The sequence below is a fragment of the Pelodiscus sinensis genome, chromosome 3 (assembly GCF_052426305.1).
Source record: "Pelodiscus sinensis isolate ZL-2025 chromosome 3, ASM5242630v1, whole genome shotgun sequence".
Classification (NCBI taxonomy): Eukaryota; Metazoa; Chordata; order Testudines; family Trionychidae; genus Pelodiscus; species Pelodiscus sinensis.
In genome coordinates, this window is record NC_143054.1 from 99,355,418 (window position 1) to 99,375,836 (window position 20,419).

The following is a 20,419-nucleotide window of genomic DNA, read 5'->3' on the forward strand; positions in this document are numbered from 1 at the left end:
AATCTTTAACACGCCCCTCCACACACTCTGAGCAAGCACCAGTCATCTCTGGCAGAAGCCCCTAGCCCTACCACTCTGCAGCAGGGCAGTAGCCCTGAAATCACCTCACCTAATCTCGTAGGTGGACAATGGGGATGTGGGAGAGGAGGAGCCTCACTTTAGCTACACAAGAGCCGCATAAGGCTTGCGTGTCATGGTTTGGCCACCCTTGCCATAATACATCAATATTGACAATGAAAAATATTTATGAACAACAGTATAAAACATACGTGCTGTGTGCAATTTGTAGTAGCCATTGGACTTTAAAAAGTTCCTTCTGTAAGACATGTGCGCCTGGACTTCTCATTCAAAAACTGCTAATATAATCAGTATACTTTAGGGTAAACAATCAGTCTAAAGAAATTCTAATAATCCACAGTCAATTATTTTGCCCATTATAATAATAAACATATTATAGCTATCATAAGTAGCTGTTTCTGCCATGTTGATTAAATCATTATCTGGGATGGCAAGTCTCCTTAGCTGTATGTAGAGGACAATGTCTACTACAAGGGATCTCAAGGAAATGGTACATTGCTCTTATTCTCTTGACAATATGGTTTAATTCAGAGTGAAAACAGGGCCAAACTGTGTAAATATATAGCTACCTTTCCTTTATCACTTAAGATTATATTTCTTTGTTGAATGTCCCCTCATGAGCTACAGTAGACATCAGCATAGAAAAGTCTTAACTAACTTTTACAAATAGTCATATTTTTCCTCTCTTTGAATCAAACTTCTTGTTATTTCCTGATTCTCTAACGCCATCCCCAATAGCAACAAGTTGACAAGTAAATATTGCAAGTCGAGTACTTCATTATATCTATGATGGCACTGGATGATGCTTTACGGGGTATCTTCAGTGAATCAAGATGTACTAAGATGATTTTATAGACTGTTTTGTTTAGAAGGTTAGTTAAAACCTACTTCTGTGCTCAGTGCTCTGAATAACTAACTTAGTAAAAATTTTAAAAGGAGAAATCTGTATTTAACTTGATTGTAATTTTTGCTCTGAAGTTCATCTTTAAGTAATAATGGTGAAGGGTAATTTCCTGGAGATTAATGACAGGCTAAGATGATTTGATGGCTCAAGGCACAGCCAGGGGCTGTTAATACCAGATGATCATTAATCTCCAGGAAATGCCCTGCACTCGGGTAATGCAGTTATTGTGATAACACGGCAAAATGGTGAAACGATGGGCATACAAATTTTTTATTAAATGGGTGGTACAGTTCTATTTAGCACAGAGATGGCATTAACAGAGAATTATCCTGAATATCCTGGTGTATTAACCACTCATGCTGCCTAAAATACCTGACAATCTTCCATACAGTTTAGGATTTGTTATTTAGCAGAAGACTGAAAAATTTTCACATCTGCTGTAGTAGAATACTTGCTTTCAATGTGAAGAGCTTTGCTTTCTCAACTATTATCACTGGCTTCATTTCCCATTTCTGACCTGCAACATATAGTTTCATGATATTCAGTACTAATTTTACCAGCCTTTGTTTTTGAAAACATGATACCTTTGGAAAGGACCCTCACTGGCTAATTGTTGTTTGTAGAATATAACCCATTTCTGTCTCCTTTCTCCACAAAGCTATCCCCATGGAACTGCATTGCAGCCTAATTAACAAGGAGAATTATTTAAAGTATCTTTGAAAAATAGTCTTGCATGTCCTGTATTTCCCTTTACCTTCAATATACTTTATTTCAAATAAAGGCATATTTATAGGAGCGGGCAAAGAAAACCTGTCTGGACTTAAACACTTAAGAAGTGTAACAATATGTTACCAATGTATTAAAATGCCATGAAATAGTATGGTCATAAAATAACTCTACAATCTGTAAACAGAGCAACGACTTCTTTCCTAACATACATCAGGCCATGTCTACAGTAGGGAGTTATTTCACAATAAAAAGGGCAAGTGTCCACACCATCAAGCCTGATCTTTCAAAATAAGAGACTTGTTATTTCGAAATTATAACTCCTGCTTGTGAAGAGGAATAAGCTTATTTCAAAACAGTTTATAGATATAAATAATGTATTTTGAAATAACCTGGTAGTGTAGACAGCCTCAGAGAATGACCTGCTTCTTGTCCCCCATAATACATCACAACCCTATTTTAAACATGCGTGTGACATTCTCCTTAGTTTTGAAGTTTTCAAGATACCTCAGAGAGATTTTGCCATATTCTCTGTGTTATTTTCTGCCCCTCAGTGGAATAGCAAAGAGTTGTTTTGTGATTGCGGAGAACTTTTTAATAACTAAGTCCCCACTACTGCAAATACTTACACATGTACTTCAGTGATGCTAGAAGATCACTGAAACTGGAGACCTAACTTGAGAAGTAGAACAACAGTTTCACATAGGAAAAGAAGTTGATTATAACCAAAAGAATTTCTTCATGAATATTAACTGCACAATAAAAGTCTTTTTTCTTCTTCAAAACACAAAATAAAGCAGATAGTTTGAAAAATGAAGTCACTTGTATTATATAGTCAGAATAACTTTTTTTGCAACAGGCTCAGTACACAGCAGCATTAGCAACATACAGTGGGCTATCCTGTTTGCTGCATTGCTGTCCTATGGCATTTTCTTTCTTGAACTGGTAAAGATACTGGAGATGGACTAAGAAAAAGAGAGAAGGAGAGAAAAAGAAAGGCATACCAAGAACACCTATGCTGTTGTAGGAGCCATTCTGGCTCACTTTATACAAACCTGGAGTGCTACTGAATATATAAACAAACATATAAACATAAACATATAAAACAAACATATAAAAGAATTTGGGAAAGGAACAGCTGTGATAAAACATTAGGTGTCCATCCTTTTAAGTTTACCTGCATCTCCAGACAAGGCAGCTGTGCTTTTACTTCTGGCCAGGTACGAATGTGTGGGCATCAGCAGTCTACTAACAATGCTGCTCTCCCATGGGCTGAGCTGCAGACGGCGAGCTGAATATGCACCAGAGAAGCAAGATTTTAAATCAGACACTTTCTATAAACCACCATACACTGCAGGAGATGCCTCAACATACTGCACCACACGTATACGGGCATCTTCAAATTAGGATTCAGAGATTACGAGCACATAGGTCACATGTTATATATTTTAGTCTGAATCCACTTTATTGCCTTCATCTGTAAATTTTAAATATTTACTCTTTGCACTTTTTTAATTATTATGATGACATAATATACTGAACTGCTACTAAATTCTAATATTTTGTTCCTATTGCCAGATTAATTACATGCAAGTTAAACAAAAATTGGAAGCTTGTCAACCACATTAGAAAAAGCGCGTTGTTTGTTAGCTAGCACTATCATAACCCCCACAAAGGGATTTTTGGTTAGCTCCTAGCATTTCACTCTCAAATGGAAATCATGTTTCCTTTAATATGTATGCAGAGCCCAGATGCTGCAGTGATGGCCACATCAGAATTTATTACATATATACTGGAGATGACATACATTAATCATATTAATCTTAACAATGCAAGCAATGTCAGGTTTTATTGCCTTTAAACATCCATTCACTGTAATTTGGATTTGGGATTAGTGAACAAGATTGAAACTTGAATTCATTTTAGGCCTAGTCTCTAAAATGGTAACCAACTGCTAGACAAACTGGAGGCCAAGTTATATTTTTAAATGTAGAGGTTTAACATTATTAATTAAAACCCTGAACTCCTCTTAATCTACTTCGCTCCAGGTGACATGCAAAGCTTGGCTGATCTTAAGAATAAATATTATCCCATGAGAGTTTAATTCCCTTAGCTGCCCCCAGCACTGACTTTTTTTTTTCCTGTATCCAAAGCTGCTCTCCTAATTTCTGCTAACACAAAAGTGGCACTGCTATAGAAATATAGGTCTCAAACACAGCAGGCAGTCTGCATAAGTGCCCTTACATAATGAACGACAGCAAAAGCTCTTTCCAGGCTTGCACAGATTACACAAAATACTCCAGAGGCCTCCATTAATGTGCACTAGTTGTCATTAAGCTTGCATCTTGACAACGAGGAAGAAAAACCCATAGAACATAATTATTAAACCGAAGGGCAGAAAATCATTTTGTTTCCCCTCTGCGCCCCTACGTTCAGTGTGTCCATTATTTTAGCTACTAAGCAAGCTCATGGATTTTGTTCACTGTCTTTTAATCTTTAGAAACTGAGTTTGATTAACTGCATGCTAGCAAAGTACAAGTCTGAGGAAGGAAATGGTTGAGGCTAAAGAAATACTGTCACCATAATTAAATCTGAGCAAAATCCCACAGACTGTTATAGCAATGCAAAGAATACTCTCATGGTCAGACAAACAAGTACTAGACACAAAATTAGGACTTCCTCTTGATGAGGACTTACTTTCAGGTATAGTAATTACTATTACCGCATGCAGCCCTGTTGAGCTCAACAGAGCTACACACAAATAAACATTACAGTCGGTAGTAAGCATTTGTCGGACTGGGATCTAAGAATCCATGGTGAACATGTGCACAAATGCTCTAACAGAGTGGTCCGCCCCTTTATAGGCTAAGGTTCCGGGAGCCGCCAGCCCTGTTTCATTAGCAGATTCTTCTGGGAAAGGGTCAGTTGTTCTCAATATAAGGGCTAGAAAGATTCAGTTGATGGGGCTATGGAAAGGTAGATTGCTTCAGCAAGGTGGCCCTGGAGCAGAGTGAAAGGCCTCTGGATCCTGACAGCCTGCTTTGGTAGGGAGTTTTCTGGTACATTGTAGACTTGTGATTGAATTAATAAAACTGAGCCCTGCAGGAAAGATTCGAAAGACTCTGAGCAGTGGATCAGTCCTCCCTAGGCTGGGGAGACAAGTCATCATGCTTGCACACTGTGGAGATGCTAAGGAGGGGATGGGCCCATGGAACTGAGGCAGTGGCTAGCCTGAGCCCAGACCAGGTAAGGCAGTCCTGCTACATACATATTGAGACATAAAAAGACATAACACACCCATTCACTCATAAGGCCATGTTGTAATGAAAACCTTTTACAGTTATTCTCAGTGCACTCTGGAACTGTGTGTAAAACTCTCTCACCATTTAATCTATCAGCAAATACACAACCCCAAACATTTCAGAACATGTTTTTGCCAAAAGCAACCAAGCATTGCCTGTGTTCGCCATCAAAAGTACAAGTCAAATTAACACTGTGCCATCACAGGAAAAAATGGTAGTTCCTCTCCCTTACTGGGAAATTACCTAAATGAACCTGCTTGGAAGGCAAGCAACAAGTTTGAACTCTCGACACCATAACAAGCAGAAGGATATTTGTAATCTACCATGTTTCCCTTTATTTAAAATCTTTGTGATGAAGTTTTAAAAGAGGAGTTATTTTAATCTGGTCACAAGTAGGCACTAGGAAGAAATGAACCTCTCATTTTAAGCAAGCAGTGCTGTATAGAGTTTCTCAAGATAAATTAAGTCTTAAAATCCCATTTAATGTATTACTCAGCTTCTGACAGCATTAAAGAAGGCTGAGCAAACCAGACTGACATTTTTTCTATTTAAATACTGTGGCTATTTAAAAATAGGAATGTGGGCCCTGAAACCTACATTAAAAATTCCTCGAGAAACCTACATTAAAACTTTCTTACACTTTGCATCTTAGACTACATTGAAATTATTAATATTAATAGCTTATAGTTCACTTTTAATACATGCTTTAATGGCCATTAGGGTAAAAATGTTAACTGGAATGGCTAACTAAACTATGGTTTCTGGGTCTAATGTGGCTCATGGAGTTGCCAAGAGGCCTGCAGCCACCTCCTCCTTTCATGCAGAGATGTAGTTCTTGGATACTATGGGTTCCAGCACACAGTACAATACAGGGGACATGGATCAGGATTCACTCACACTCCCCATCAGTATCTGGCCCAAAGCTAGTAAAGCTAATGATTCAACCAGCAGTCCAAATTTGGTGATGAATCCTGAGGCACATCATGCAGACACTAAGAAGCAGCATAACATCAAATATTTTATCTGTTCAGACCTGAAATCTACGAAGGTTGCATCTCCAAATTACAAGAGAAGGAGGATGTAATCAACTCAATTTTATGCAAAACTGGGTGTGGGTTCCGGTCTTCTGGCAAGTTGCCAATGCATCCTTTGGGGAGGGGAGTCAAAGGTTAGCCACCTCTTAGGCAAAACACAAAGCAACTTTTTAGTTCGCAGGTTTCAAAACATCTCTGTTTTGGAACAAAGAAAACAAGAAGAAATGCCTATTCATGGGTGGAACAAGGGGAAATTCTAAAGCAGAGATCTTTCAAATTTATCCACTTCTGTCATTGAAAACCTGATAACCTGTACTGCCACCTCCAAACCTTCAAAAAGGCAGAAAGCAGGCCCCAGAGCAGCATGAGACATTTTTCTTGAATTTTAAGACAAATATAAGTTCAGGATGGATCTAAATCCATTTTAAAATTAAAGATTTTTATTTAAATGAGCTGTTTAGATCTAAATTGATTTTTTAAATTGTATTATTTATTCATTTACAAATTAAACCGGCTTCAAATGAAATCTGATTTTTTTATAAAATATTTTAAGGCCTAAATTTATAATCTCTTAAATCATTTAAATAAAATATAAATATGCTGAATCTGTGAGCCTTTATCAAAGACTTTGAGTTAAAGTCTACTTTTCTGTATAAAGACTGAATGGGGGAAAATATCTAATTATCGAGATCAATCTTCATAAATACAGCACATTAGGCCAGCCTGAGTAAGCTGGGAGACTGTGTTCTCATTTTTCAAGAGACGGTGGCAAGTTGGAATTTAAGCTGGAGCCATTTTCACTTAGGCTCATTTGAAAATATTCCCAGGCTAACCTGAAACAATCAGTTTAATTCACTGACTACAATTAATTCTCCTGTTTAATAAATCATTTAGATGTAAATGTGGAACATATTTTAATTAGGGGTTTATGTATCCAAAACATTTAAAGTTGTTTTAATAAACATCCATTTGATATGCTATTTTGTGTGTTTAATGTAATTCCAGTTACTATTCTAATACACAAGTCACGTACAAACATTAATTACATAGTAAATAACCAATATATCATCCACCATTTCTAACATACCAAAATGCACAATAAGAATCAAACTATTAAATTACATAATTGTTTAAACAAAAATCTATAGTTACAATGTATCTTCCTAGGTAGCAAAAAGACGTAATTTTCTTAAGAGCCTCCTAATCTAGTGTAAAGACCCTATTTTGTTGTTAATCAACATGTTTTAATGGTTGTAACAGCCAATGAAAATGCACCTTTATTTAGAAAATAACTGAAGCATACATAGAAAGAGTTGATTAATTATTTAAATCAAGGTTTTCTACTTGGTAGTTTAAATCACCTTGATTTAATGACATGTTGGGTTCTTTTTATTTTGAAGTAAAACAATTTCAGAGAGGATAGTGAGAAAAAATATGCCAGTGTGTGCCATGTTGGCCTTGCAAATCAAAGAATTTGTAACTCCTATAGAACCTAAAATAACATCTAGTTAACCACATTTTCTTTGCAGAACACTATCACCACATTTTCTTAAGTGCCTCTGGTATCAAGTCCATTGTTTGAATTCTGCTAATTATTCATGGTAACTTGCAGGGATGTAAAGTAGGGATGTTAAAATACATTTAAGTAAACATGTAACCGCTGAAAATTTCAGTGGTTACACATGCGGGGAGAGCCTCTCCCCCTGTACTGCTGCCTCTGATCCCTGGGAGCCAGTATGTGTGGGAGCCAGCTTTTAAGCCAACTCCCCACACATACTGGGAGCCTGCATGTAACTGTGAAGGTTAACTGATGAGCCCAGGCTCATAGATTAACTGTGTGTACACGGTTGCACTTTCACATCCCTAATTTAAATGGCTGAACCTTTACTACAACAAAGAAAATTACATTTTAGTTGCCAGACTAGTTTTAAAATTGTAATAAGCCGCACAATAATACTGAACTTGAAAGGGAATCAATAAAATATTTAAAAAATGTTTTATGGACAAAGTGAAATTTCCATTAATGAAAACCTTTTTCTTTGTATGAACTGAAAAGTCCCCTGTTCTTTAACCATTTAAAAGATACGACTCAACAGAAGTCATGTCTCTGATGGCAGATATAAGTTATCTGTGATAACCGCACTAGACTTCATTTCTATGTGTTGTGCATAGGAGTGCATGCTCATATACTAAGGGCAAAATTTGCATGGGTTTACTGAGGAAAATGAGAAGGAGCCGCTTCTTCCCAATGCACAGTCAAGCACAGAACAGTTCTTTTGAGCTAACTGGAGAGACCACTCTATAACTCTAAAGCTGTGGTGTCCAACCAGTTCTCAAGCAGCTATAGCTAACTAGCCACACTCAACCAGCCAAATAGTCACATGTGGCTAGTGGCTAGCATGTTGGGGTATGTCTACACTACCCTCCTAATTCGAAGTAGGAGGGTAATGTAGGCATACCGCACTTGCAAATGAAGCCCGGGATTTGAATTTCCCGGGCTTCATTTGCATGAAGCCGGCCGGCGCCATTTTTAAATGCCGGCAGTTCGAACCCTGTGCCACACGGCTACACGCGGCACAGAGTAGCTAGTTCGGATTAGACTTCCTAATCCGAACTAGCTGTACTCCTCATTCCATGAGGAGTAGAGCTAGTTCGGATTAGGAAGCCTAATCTGAACTAGCTACTCCGTGCCGCGTGTAGCTGCGCAGCACGGGGTTCGAACTGCCGGCATTTAAAAATAACGCCGGCTGGCTTCATGCAAATGAAGCCCTGGAAATTCAAATCCCGGGCTTCATTTGCAAGTGCGGTATGCCTACATTACCCTCCTACTTCGAATTAGGAGGGTAGTGTAGACATACCCTTGGATACCTTGGCTCTAAAGTTATGAGCTTAGCTAGGTAATGGGGTAGCCAATGTTCTGGGTAGCAGGCATTAGTGGAGCATTCACTAACTCTTTTAAAAAATGGCTTTAAAGAGTCTTACACAGCATGCCAATGTTGTCTTGTCCTCTGAATACATCCATTAGTATTGGCTAAGGACACAAGGGCTAAGTCCTATTCGAATGAAAATGGCTATGGTTGTTAAGTGTTCACACAGTGTCTCACTATTTAGGGGTTTATCCAGAGGACCCTATGCAGTAAACTGCATGCATGGGAAGTTACTCAGTCTAGTCTGATAGGATGAAAGGCTTTGTTAACCCTGAAGAGATTTCAAATCTGTGGTTCCCAGGAGTCTAGGTAGTCAAACAAGAGCCTTGAAGCACTTTCTTGTCTGGAGGCAGTGTATTGTATGCTAAGCCTATAGGGAAGCAACAGCATACAAACAGATATGTACAGGCACCTGTTGATCAGGTTCATTGAGAAAAAGACAAGAGGCCTAAAACCTATGTGTCTTAAGAAAATCCTGAAGAAACAGTAATAATTGGTACTTGTGCTGGTTCCAAATGGAAAGTCACCATTTACCAGCTGCTTGCTAACAACATGCAGTGGAACCAGAGATACTGCAGAATTACCTTATACTTAGCATAGGAAATAGTCCTATCCAAGATAACATTAGGCAGAAGCTGTTGTTAAATGCTGGGGGTGAGGGATTATGGTAACGATTGTGTACAGTTCTCTGTATTTTCAAGGGCTGACAAACCTCGGTCAGAAGTCTGGAAACGCCTGTGAAAACTCACTTTTTGCAGTTTGTTGTTGCATTTTTTACTATACATTTTAGAAATGTGAGTCAGTCTGTCTGTCCATCTGTGAGTCCGTTTGTTCAATAATTCTCCCTAAATGGTGAAAGCTAGGACCAACAAATTTGGCATGCAGCTTCCTCTTATCATAACTTAGAGCAGGGTCAGGGTTTGGTTGTGCCAGGATAATGGGCTGTGCCTGGGATTTCACTGTTTCTCATAAAATGGAAAGGGAGGGGATCTGGTAGGAGGATGTTATACTACAAAATGATCACGGGGGGCAAGCAAGAGGCCATGGATGGCGACGGGGACAGCTAGAACCCCACTGGGTCAGCAAAGATAGGGTGAAGAAAGGAACAGCTATCTACTATATATTTCAGAGAGTTTGTCTGTCTGTCTATCACCCAGCTGGGGGACATGCATTCTTCCCCCTGCTGTGTCCTCTGAAGCAGCCATGGAGAAGTGCTTCTCACCTGGCCCCAAGCTGCTGCGGTGAGAGAGGGCTGAGAACAGGGCAGCCTGCATACTGAACCCCTCATGCCAGCCCCACCCCAGAGCAATGATTTAAATGGAGAAAAACAAAACTTATGTGAGTTAAGGACCAAGCATTGCTGGATGAATCTTCTAGTATTTTAATAATTTATTCATGAGGATAACATCACTTAGTCCTAATTTTTGCAAAAGTACTAAATATATGCACAATTAAATCCTTAAAAAACAACAAATAGTTTAGTACAGTGGTCTCCAACTTTTTTAACCATAAGATCACTTTTTCGATTTAAGTGCAATGTAAGACCTACCTCAAACCCAAATACCCTTGCCCCACTTCCTTCCTGGCCCCTTCTTTGAGGCCCTGCCCCTACTCCACCCCTTCTCCAAGGCCTCACCCTGCTCACTCCATACCCCTTCCTTCCCCATTCTCACTCACTTTCACCAAGCTGGGGTAGGGGTTGGGGTATAGGCTCTGGTCTTGAGCCAAAGAGTTTGGAGTGTGGGAGGGACTCTGGACTCAGCCCAGGGTGGGGGATTGGGGTCCAGGAGGGGTTTCAAGGTGCAAGCTCTGGGAAGGAGTTTGGGTGCAAGGGGGCTCATGTCAGGGGCAGCAGGTTGGGTGTAGGAGGAGGTTAGGGTGGTGACAGTCAAAAACCAAAACCAACACACTTTGCAAGCAGTAAAAGTAGTAACAACCCCCCATGTATGTGTATGTTGGGTCGGGAGATGAGAGGGAAGGGCAGTGTGTGTTTGTGAGAATGACAGACACATATACAGTGTGTGAGTGAGATTTGCATTGCCAAGCTTCATCCATCCCCTTCTCTGTGTGGAGATAGGGTACAGAAGTGGGGGAGGAGGGATACCCTGACATTAGCATCCTCCCCTCTTCTTCCTCCCACACTTTGCAGAGCAAGCAGGAGGCTCCCAGGGGGCAGCTCCAAGGCAGAGGGCAGGAGCAGCATGACAGCGGGTGGAGGGGCAACTGAAGAGCCAGCACTTGATAGATTCCTGGCCAGACCAGTCAGGATCCCCTGTCAGAGGCCCCAAGATCTACTGGTTGGTGACCACTGGTCTAGTAGCACCTTAAAGACTAACAAAGCATGTAGATGGTATGATTAGCTTTCATAGGCACAACCCACTTCTTCAGATGACTTGTTACCCAGGCTACTAGTGGCACTAACTATAAAATCACCACTAAAAAGACTATATTAGCACGACTGACTTGAAAAGTAGATAAACTGAAACTAACATGCTCTATTAGCCACAAACTGATATAACCAGTGGGTGAGCCCAGGCGCAGTGGGCAATATTCCACATCATTATCATGCTTTTTTGTCCCTGACACCACCCTTCATTACGGAGCCATCACTCATAAAGAATGGCAACAGCAAATCCTAAAAATCTGAAAAGGCAACACAATTAATATTGACTGGGTTTCAATAGCTGTCAGAAGAAACAACTGTTCAGGAGTTACATAATTTCTGAAAACTATGTTGTATTCTCCCCCACCCACTCCTCCAAAATCAGCAACCTCAGTATTTTATCCCATAGGCAAGAGTGTGCTGCCACTGCCCTCAAATCTTGTCACTATGTTGTATAATATTATATATATAGAAATAAATAGACATTATATACGGAAACATGCATACAAGCATGCACTTAGTGCAGGACATTTTGTTAGAGAGATACAGATAGTGAAGTTTTCCAAACAGTTTGAGGCGATAACAGGTTATATATGCAAAAATATATATAACATTATATATATATTCTGCATTTACATATGGACATTCAGATTTGGGATGAAACGCTGAACAGCCCTTTTGTCTTTTGCTGAGAAAGGGGAAATGGTCCCTAATAGTCCATCTTGTCAAAAATCTCGATCCATTTCTTATCACACGAGGTTATCAAAATAACTTACTTTGTAAAACTAATTTAAGACAAAGTTTGCCTTACAAAGTCTGACAGTTTAGTACTGCAGATTATGCTGTTGATTAAAAGCCTGACTGTCAATCTGATGTGCAGATCTGAAAATATCAGAAAAAAGCATTTCTTCCACTAGAGCAAACTTCTAAATCTAAAGGCACATAGAAAATCAACAAACAGGCACTGTATGAGCAATATCTAACTGCGTAGTTAAATTTTAAATAAATCCACAATATGAGCTTATTAACTACTTAAAAGCTTTGTGAAACATGTTTCCAGAAGTTCGAGAATTGGAACCAAATTAAAAATGAAAAGCAAAAAGGCAGCATGACTCAATGTAAATAAATGTATAAAAATAAAATGGTTACATGCGCTTTGAAGAGATGTGTTGTTTCTGTAGTTGTCAATCATTTACTAAAAACCTGACAGAAGCACTGCTTTTATCACTTGTTAAATGAAATAATTCAGGCAAGTTCTGATCTTTGAAAAATAGAGCTCTTCTTGAAAAGAGAATGTTCAATCATTTAACTTCTTTCAATCATTTGAAGTCTTTTCATTCCTATTTAAATAATGTGCAGAAAACGACTAAAAATGCTTACTGTATCTGCAGAGGATTGTTAAAAACAATGACTCAATAAAGAACACTTCTCTCTCTTTCTTTAAACTGTACCTCTGTCTGAAGAATTTAGTAATGTTGCAGATGAGGAGGAGAGCCGCTTGTTAATGACTGGATCAACATGTTTCGAAAGGTTCATTGTTGAAACAGACCGCCTGTCTGGATCTAAAACAAATGGAGATAATGCTATTTGACAGCCCGCATGCAATAATGCAACTTCCTAGAACACCAACAGAAAGAGAAAAAGGGGACTAATAATTTCTGCTCTATCACTAGAACTTTAAAAACAGAAAGGACTTCTTAGTGGACATTTTATAGGTGACTTAAAGATTTGGCACATTACTATTTAATTTAAATTGCAGGTAAATAAACTGATACCCTGGACGTTTTTCATTCAATTAAGCTGTGCTCCAAGGTTTCAAATGGAAGAGCTGAACGGACAGCTAATAAGATGAAATTTTAATGTTCACTTCACTGCGCTTGTGAATAGGTTTTGCTGTAGGCTCAGATGAAATGGAAAATTACATAGCATCAGTATCATGGTTAACGCTCTAGTCCCTCTTTTCAAGAGCATGTTATGAAGAAAGAAGTCCTTAGCATCACTTGAATTACACATGATATTTAGAAGGATACTGTTTGTGAACCAGGAGATCAATATTGGAATCATAACAATGGAAGATCAAGTAGAGGAGAAAGAAAGCAAGGCACAGAAGACAAATGAGGGTGGGCAGAAGAGCAATTCAAAGATAAGGCTAAAAGCCAAAGGATTCTGAATAGGTAGTATACTCCATATCAGAGAGTGATTTTTCTGTCTGCACTATAAGACGACAAAGCTTGTCAGTCCAAAACCGCATGAGATTTAACAGACAAAGAAAATAAATGTGTAGAAGACTAAAAAATAATTGCGATGCATATACTTTGTATGTGACTCCAAAGGGCTTTATTTTGCCTTTCTATGAGTTGTGGTTTTCAAACTGTAGTATCATACTTCATCACTTTCCTGTTCAAATGATGCAAAATCAGCATTTCCATCCAACTAAGAATATGATAGATATTTCAAGAGCACTGAAAAAGAGATTGTGCACAGTCTGAAGAGGCTGGCAACAGCAGAAGAAAATGAGGAACTACGAGGGGGGGAAAAAGCAATGTAAAAATATTCTCTCCTCCAAAATATTTTTTTGGGAAATGAGTGCATAAACTAAATCTCTTTAGATTTTTGTTTGGGAAACTGACATTTATTGGACTAACTTCTGTTGGTGTGAGAGAAGCTTTTCAACTACACTAACCTGAGAAAGAGCTCCTTATAGCTCAACAGTTTGTTTCTCACACCAACAGAAATTTCTCCAATAAAATATGTTACTTCACTGACCTTGTCTCTCTATTGACAGAGAATGGAATTTAGGCTCTTAAGTTCCTAAACCCCTTCTGAAAATGAGACAGCCTCCAAAATCAGTTAGGCGTTACAATGCTGAGTGTGATAATGCCTAAGTACCTTTAAAAATATAGGCCTTAGCACATAATGATTTCCAGTTGAAGTCCAGGAGTGTTTGACATGTTCTTAATTGCTCTGTTGAATCACAATCTATATGTCTAAATAACCTTGAAAATATTAAAGAGGACATTCTCTCAGACAATGATTGCTTAAGGCTTTCATTATACTGAGCACATCAACATTTGTTACGCATGTTACCACCCACATATACAAATTGGCTTTGGGTTAAAAACTCTACTGATCATTAATAGAATAGAAGAGTTTCTCATTCCAGTGGTAGAGTATACAGGATAGGAATGAAAGAAAAAAGGTTGGTGGTTTTTATTTGATTTTTCATCCACTGCCACAGAGCAATTGGTTTTATCTTTTGCTTTGCCTAATCTCAGCAGGCTTCAAAGAGGGACTAGATGTTCACATGGATAACAAGAACATCCAGAATTGGAATGGTTAAAGCTAACCAACAGGGTGCTGGAAATGATAAAAACTTTACTGTTCAGAGTTTAAGACACTCTCTAACCATTAGGAATAGGATGAAAACTTCATGGGGGGGGGGGAGGGCGGGGTAGATTATCTCACATTTCTTGCACTTTCCTCCAAAACAATTGTTACTAGTCAATGTTGGAGACAGCGGGTACTGGATTTAATGGGAGCTGGGTCTGATCCGGTAAGGCAATCCTTATGTTCCTTAGCTGCTCTCCAGCAGCGATCTGTGTGAGTAAGCGCGTGGAGAACTAAGCATCAGAGCTTGTTCTGGTCATGTGAGAACACATGTGTATGCCATTGCACCAACCGGGTACACATGCAGTTGTCACAGAATGGGTAAAGGAAGTGTGAGCAGCATTGTGGAGATGAGAAACAGCAGCAAAAAGAGCATCTTCTCGAGAAAGTCTCTCTTAAATCAGTCCTGCCATCCAGCCTCATTCAGCCGTGCAGTCCATGAAGATTATTTTTCAATGGATGCCATTGCCTCGGAAGAATTTTGTGTGAATGTCAGTTGCATACAAAACTTGCCAACACAGAATAGGCCAAGCACCATATGTTGGCTATGTCTGTGTTAATACATTTTAAAACATTATTTGACCAAAACAGACAAATAATTGTGTGTCACATACCCTATGCAAAAGTAAAACAAAGCTCAAAATATGTTCTCCATTGAATTCGAGAAGACAGTTTTTAATTGGTTAATATTCTTTATTAAATGTAATCCAAAACAACACAATGCAATATACTGTATACAGTATTCTGCATACAGTAGTTTAGTGAACTGTGCCAAATCCTTTAAGTCAGCCAGTAATACTTCTCTGTACTTAAAAAAAACACTAGGGGCTAACAACTGTTCTAATCTATGTTGTATTCTATTAAGCATGCACTGTGTCTAAGTGATGTTGGTTTAAAGGTCATCAAGTAGTTACTAGTCCTATTTCTTGAAAAGCTAGCTACACATGAAGGAATCAACAAACCACAGTGATTTATGTACCACGTTTTCTAGCACCACCCAGAGATCTGAAGTGGTGCTCCAGGCATGCTAAATCGAGAAAGGTGAATGATGATTCAACAAAATAACCTAGAGACAGAATGCAAGACAAATGATTTTTCAAAATAAAGAAAAATAAAAAGCAAATGAGTCACACAAAGATAAGCAAAGCAAGAAGTGAAACATTTTATGGAAAAATAACAGTTTACTGAATTTTACAGTACAATAAAATACATGTATTACAAATGTTTCTTGCCCTTATTCAGTGATCAGCATGGTAAACACATTATTTTCTTCTTGATAAAAGATTGTAATACTTATTGAAATGTATGTATGAAGGGAACATAGATTTCTAATATATAGACACTGATTTCTGGTCTATTTCTGGTTAAGAATTTATCAAGGACACATCTGAATTCTCTTCTTCAGTCTGAGGTGTACCTTAACAGGCCACATATATGTTATTAATCAATAATGCAATTTCTGTTAGAGTGATAATTATGGGCTAGATCTTCAACCTATATCTTGTTACACTTTACATTTGCCTGCTTCCAATTTCTCCTGAAGGAAGTGGAGAAAATATCCACTCAAACCAATAAACCCATATTAATTTGTTCGAGAATGTTGGTTAACACAAAGCACAGAATTTCTGTTTATTCCTATGTACAGTAAAACTCCAGTGGTCCGGCATCCAATGGTCCGGCACTATCTGGAACCCAGAAGTGCTTTGGGCAGCCGGACAATTGGAGCTGCTCTGCCCCCAGCTTCCCCGATTCAGCCACTGCTGAAACTGACCAGCAGCTGACTCCCAGAAGCCCAGGGCAGAGTAGCTGGGGTGCTGCCGGGTTGGTCCCGCAGAGCCGAAGGGCGTATCCCCCCACTCCACTCCAGACCCCTCATAGCCCCCTCTTCTGATAGTCCGGCATATTTGATAATCCGGTACCCCCTGGGTCCTAAAGGTGCCAGATTATCGGAAGTTTACTGTACATGTTTTGCCAACTAGAATAATAAAAATAATAAAGCAGGTTTCAAAGAGCTGTTTCCCTTCCTATTTGTATTTTTAGCTTAAAATTTGTTTTTTATTATGTCCACCAGAAATTCTTAAAATAATTTTTGTTGCTGTCCTGATACCTAACATGTCCATAGAGCAATTTACACTGGATTAGTGTCACAGCACATGCATACACACACACACACATAAATGCACACAAACACTAGCGAAGCAGAAGTGAGCACTTGTAAATATAGATGGAGTTACAGGATTAGTCAATTACTTAATTATGTTTAAGCTTTAGTTGAATTTCCCCTTGCTCCTTCTTAGTCAAGCAGAAACTTAATAAACATGCCCATCTTCAAACAAACAAACGAACAGAATCCAGGAATAAAGAACTTAGACTAATGAACACTGCATCACCCTTCTTTTTGTGGGCACAAAGTACACGATACAGACAGGGAACTTGCATGAAAAATGGGGCTTCCCCCTTTACCTGTATTATTAATGCTGCTGCTGCTATGAAGTACTCCTCCCCAGGACCACCTGTTTTGCTTTTGTTTGGGCTTCTGGCTCCTTTCGATTGTACGGCGTACAACAGCTTCATGTCGTTCCTTAATCACAACAGGAGAATGTATGACTATGTGGGGATGCTGTTGGGTTTTTAACCAACATTCCCACTGTACTGCACACTGACTTTCGACTGGACAAAATGTACTGGCCATCCTGGAGTCAAATGCACATTGATAAGCAGCACTTAGTAAGAATTCCACTCAAAGAACTGAGCTAATTTCAAACAAGGCTTTTTGGTAATTAAAAAAATGTAACTGAAAATAGGTCTACTTGAGACCAATAACAAAGCACCTATTATTTGTAGTACAGTAGCTCATAACTGAAATGGGGACCTTCTTGTGCACTGTACATGAGACAGAGTCCCTGTCCTGAATTTCTTACAATAGAAGCTAATGTCTACGCTGCAGCTGAAGGTTTCACTGCAGCTCGGGTAGGCACATTTCCACTAGCTTTAGTCTAGATCACGCAGCTAAAAATAGCAGCAAAGAGGTGGTGGCACGAACCCCGAGGGTTGTCAGGCAACGCAAGCCTCTAGACTGGTTTGTACAGCCTGTGCTGCTGCATCTTCTCTGCTACCTTTACTCATTCTAGCTAGATAAAAAGAGAGCTCAGGAACACCTATTGGAGCTGCAATCACACCTCTGATTGCAGTAAACACACTTGTCTACATGGAGAAGCAAAAGGTGGGAGGGGAAGCAGACAGGAGAGCTGATTTGCCCAAGATCACACTGCAAGTAGCTACTATCATGCAGTTAAGCGAAGCAAATTTATTATTAAATCTACACTTACCGTGCACTTGCACATTCCTGACAGTGTCTGAATTAGTCACTTAGTATTTAACACTGAATAGTTAGCAATTACAATCAATAATACAGGTACCAAACAATTTTTCTACAGGTTTTAAAATTTTCATTATCATCTCAGTTTGAGCTCTACTGTGCCCTGCTATTTTAAAACATGTTTTATTGGATCAGGGAGATGAGTTTTATAGAGGGACTCATGAAAAGCTTTATCAATACAGATACCTCTAAAAAATGTTTCAAAAGCTAAAAAAAAAATATTCTGTGATGCTTCATCCCCATCTTTTTATGGAAATAGGTTTTTAAATATGAATCTGAGGAATTGTCCCAGACAGATGTCATTAGAAGAGGTTTTGGAACTAATTGATAAACTTAACAGTAACAAATCAATGGGACCATATAGCATTCACCCAAGAGTTCTGAGAAATCTCAAATGTGAAATTGCGGAACTATTAGCTGTGGTTTGTAACCTATCTTTTAAATCAACTTCTGTACCTAATGACTGGAAGATAGCTAATGTGGCACCAATATTTAAAGGGAACTTTAGAGGTGATCCCAGCAATTACAGACTGGAAAGTCTAACATCAGTACCAGGCAAATTAGGTGAAACACTTTAGTTTGTAAAGAAAAAAATTGTCAGACACATAGATGAACATAACTTGCCGGGGGAAAATCAACATGGTTTCTGTAAAGGGAAATCATGCCTTACTAATCTACTAGAGTTCTTTGATGGGGTCAACGAAAATGTGGACAAGGGGAAATCCAGTGGATATAATACACTTAGATTTCCAGAAAGCTTTTGAGAAGCCTCCAAAGGCTCTTAAGTAAAGTAAGTTGTCGTGGGATAAGAGGAAAGGGCCTCTCATGGATCGATAACTTGTTAAAAGACAGGAAACAAAGGGTAAGAATAAATGGTAAGTTTTTACAGTGGAGAGATGTAACTAGTAGGGTTCCTCAAGAGTCTGTCCTGGGACCAATCCTATTCAACCTATTTATAAATGATCTGATGAAAGCGGTAAACAGGTGTCAAAATTTGCAGATGATACCAAACTGCTCAAGATAGAGAAGACCAAAGCAGACTGTGAAGAGCTTCAAAAAGATCTCACAAAACTAAGTTAATAGGCAACAAAATGCCAAATGAAATTTAACGTTGATAAATGTAAAGTAATGCACACTGGCAAAAATAATCCCAACTATACATAAAATATGATGGAGACTAATTTAGCTGCGACTACTCAAGAAACAGATCTTGGAGTCACTGTGGATAGTTCTCTGAAAACATCCACTCAATGTGCAGTGGCAGTCAAAAACACAAATAGAATGTTAAAATCATTAAAAAAAGGACAGAGAATAAGACAGAGAATATTTTATTGCCTCCATATAAAACTGTTGTACATCCACATCTTGAATAGTGTGTACAGATGTAGTTGTCTCATCTCAAAAAAGATATATTGGCATTGGAAAAGGTTCAGAAAAGGGAGACAAAATGATTTGGAACGGGTCCCATATGAAGAGAGATTAAAAAGACTTGGACTTTTCATCTCAGAAAAGATGAAACCAAGGGGGAGATGACAGAGATCTATAAAATTATGACTGGTATGGAAAAAGTGAATAAGGAAAAGTTATTTACTTGTTCCCACAATATAAGAATGAGGGGTCACCAAATAAAATTAATAGGCAGCAGGTTTAAAACAGAGAAAAGGAAGTTTTTCTTCACTCAGTGCACAGTCAACATCTGGAACTCCTTGCCAGAGGATGTTGTGAAGACTAGGACTTCAAAAGAGCTAGATAGATTCATGGAGAATAGGTCCATCAATGGCTATTAGCCAGGATGAGTAGGAATGGTGTTCCTAGCCTCCGTTTATCTGGAAATGGATGACAGGAGAGGGATCACGTGATGATTATTTGTGGCGTTCCTCTCGCTCTGGGGCATCTGGTATTAGCCACTATTGGCAAACAGGATACTGGCCTAGATGGACCCAGTATGGCCGTTCTTATGTTCTTAATATACATAACTCAGATATGCACTATGCAAAACAGGGCACATAACCCATCATTCAAGAACCTATGATCCCTTTAATGTGTATATGCTATTTATGTGAGTGTATCACTCTTGTACATGAAGTCAGAAATATTAAGTGGAAACTGGTTTTATTAATTCTAAGTCTTCTAGTGAAAGCCATTAATGGTACTTAAGGAACTTAGTGGCCCAGTCCTCAAGACAATGATCTCTAAATGGTTTAGTTTTTCCTGTAAGCCTAAACTGCTGTTGGTCATACAAAGACATGTGACCATGCCACCTGGTGCTGGAATCCATCTTGAATTTGGTATTTTTCCA

The 20,419-nt window shown here is 38.7% G+C and overlaps 1 protein-coding gene across 13 annotated transcripts in view; it reads right to left on the reverse strand.

Moving 5' to 3' along the window:
* MAP7 (microtubule associated protein 7) overlaps nucleotides 1-20,419 on the reverse strand; it is a 193,305-nt gene that overhangs the window by 32,004 nt on the left and 140,882 nt on the right. For 9 of the 13 annotated variants that reach the window (XM_089777269.1, XM_089777271.1, XM_089777268.1 and 6 more), the window contains 3 exons: nucleotides 17,205-17,322; nucleotides 12,806-12,916; nucleotides 2,886-2,999 (listed from right to left, as the gene is read on the reverse strand). In XM_089777269.1, the coding sequence (XP_089633395.1) occupies nucleotides 2,886-2,999; nucleotides 12,806-12,916; nucleotides 17,205-17,322 (343 nt within the window). The remainder of the gene's footprint in view (nucleotides 1-2,885; nucleotides 3,000-12,805; nucleotides 12,917-17,204; nucleotides 17,323-20,419) is intronic. The other 4 variants (XM_089777272.1, XM_089777273.1, XM_089777275.1 and 1 more) reach the window with 1 other exon arrangement.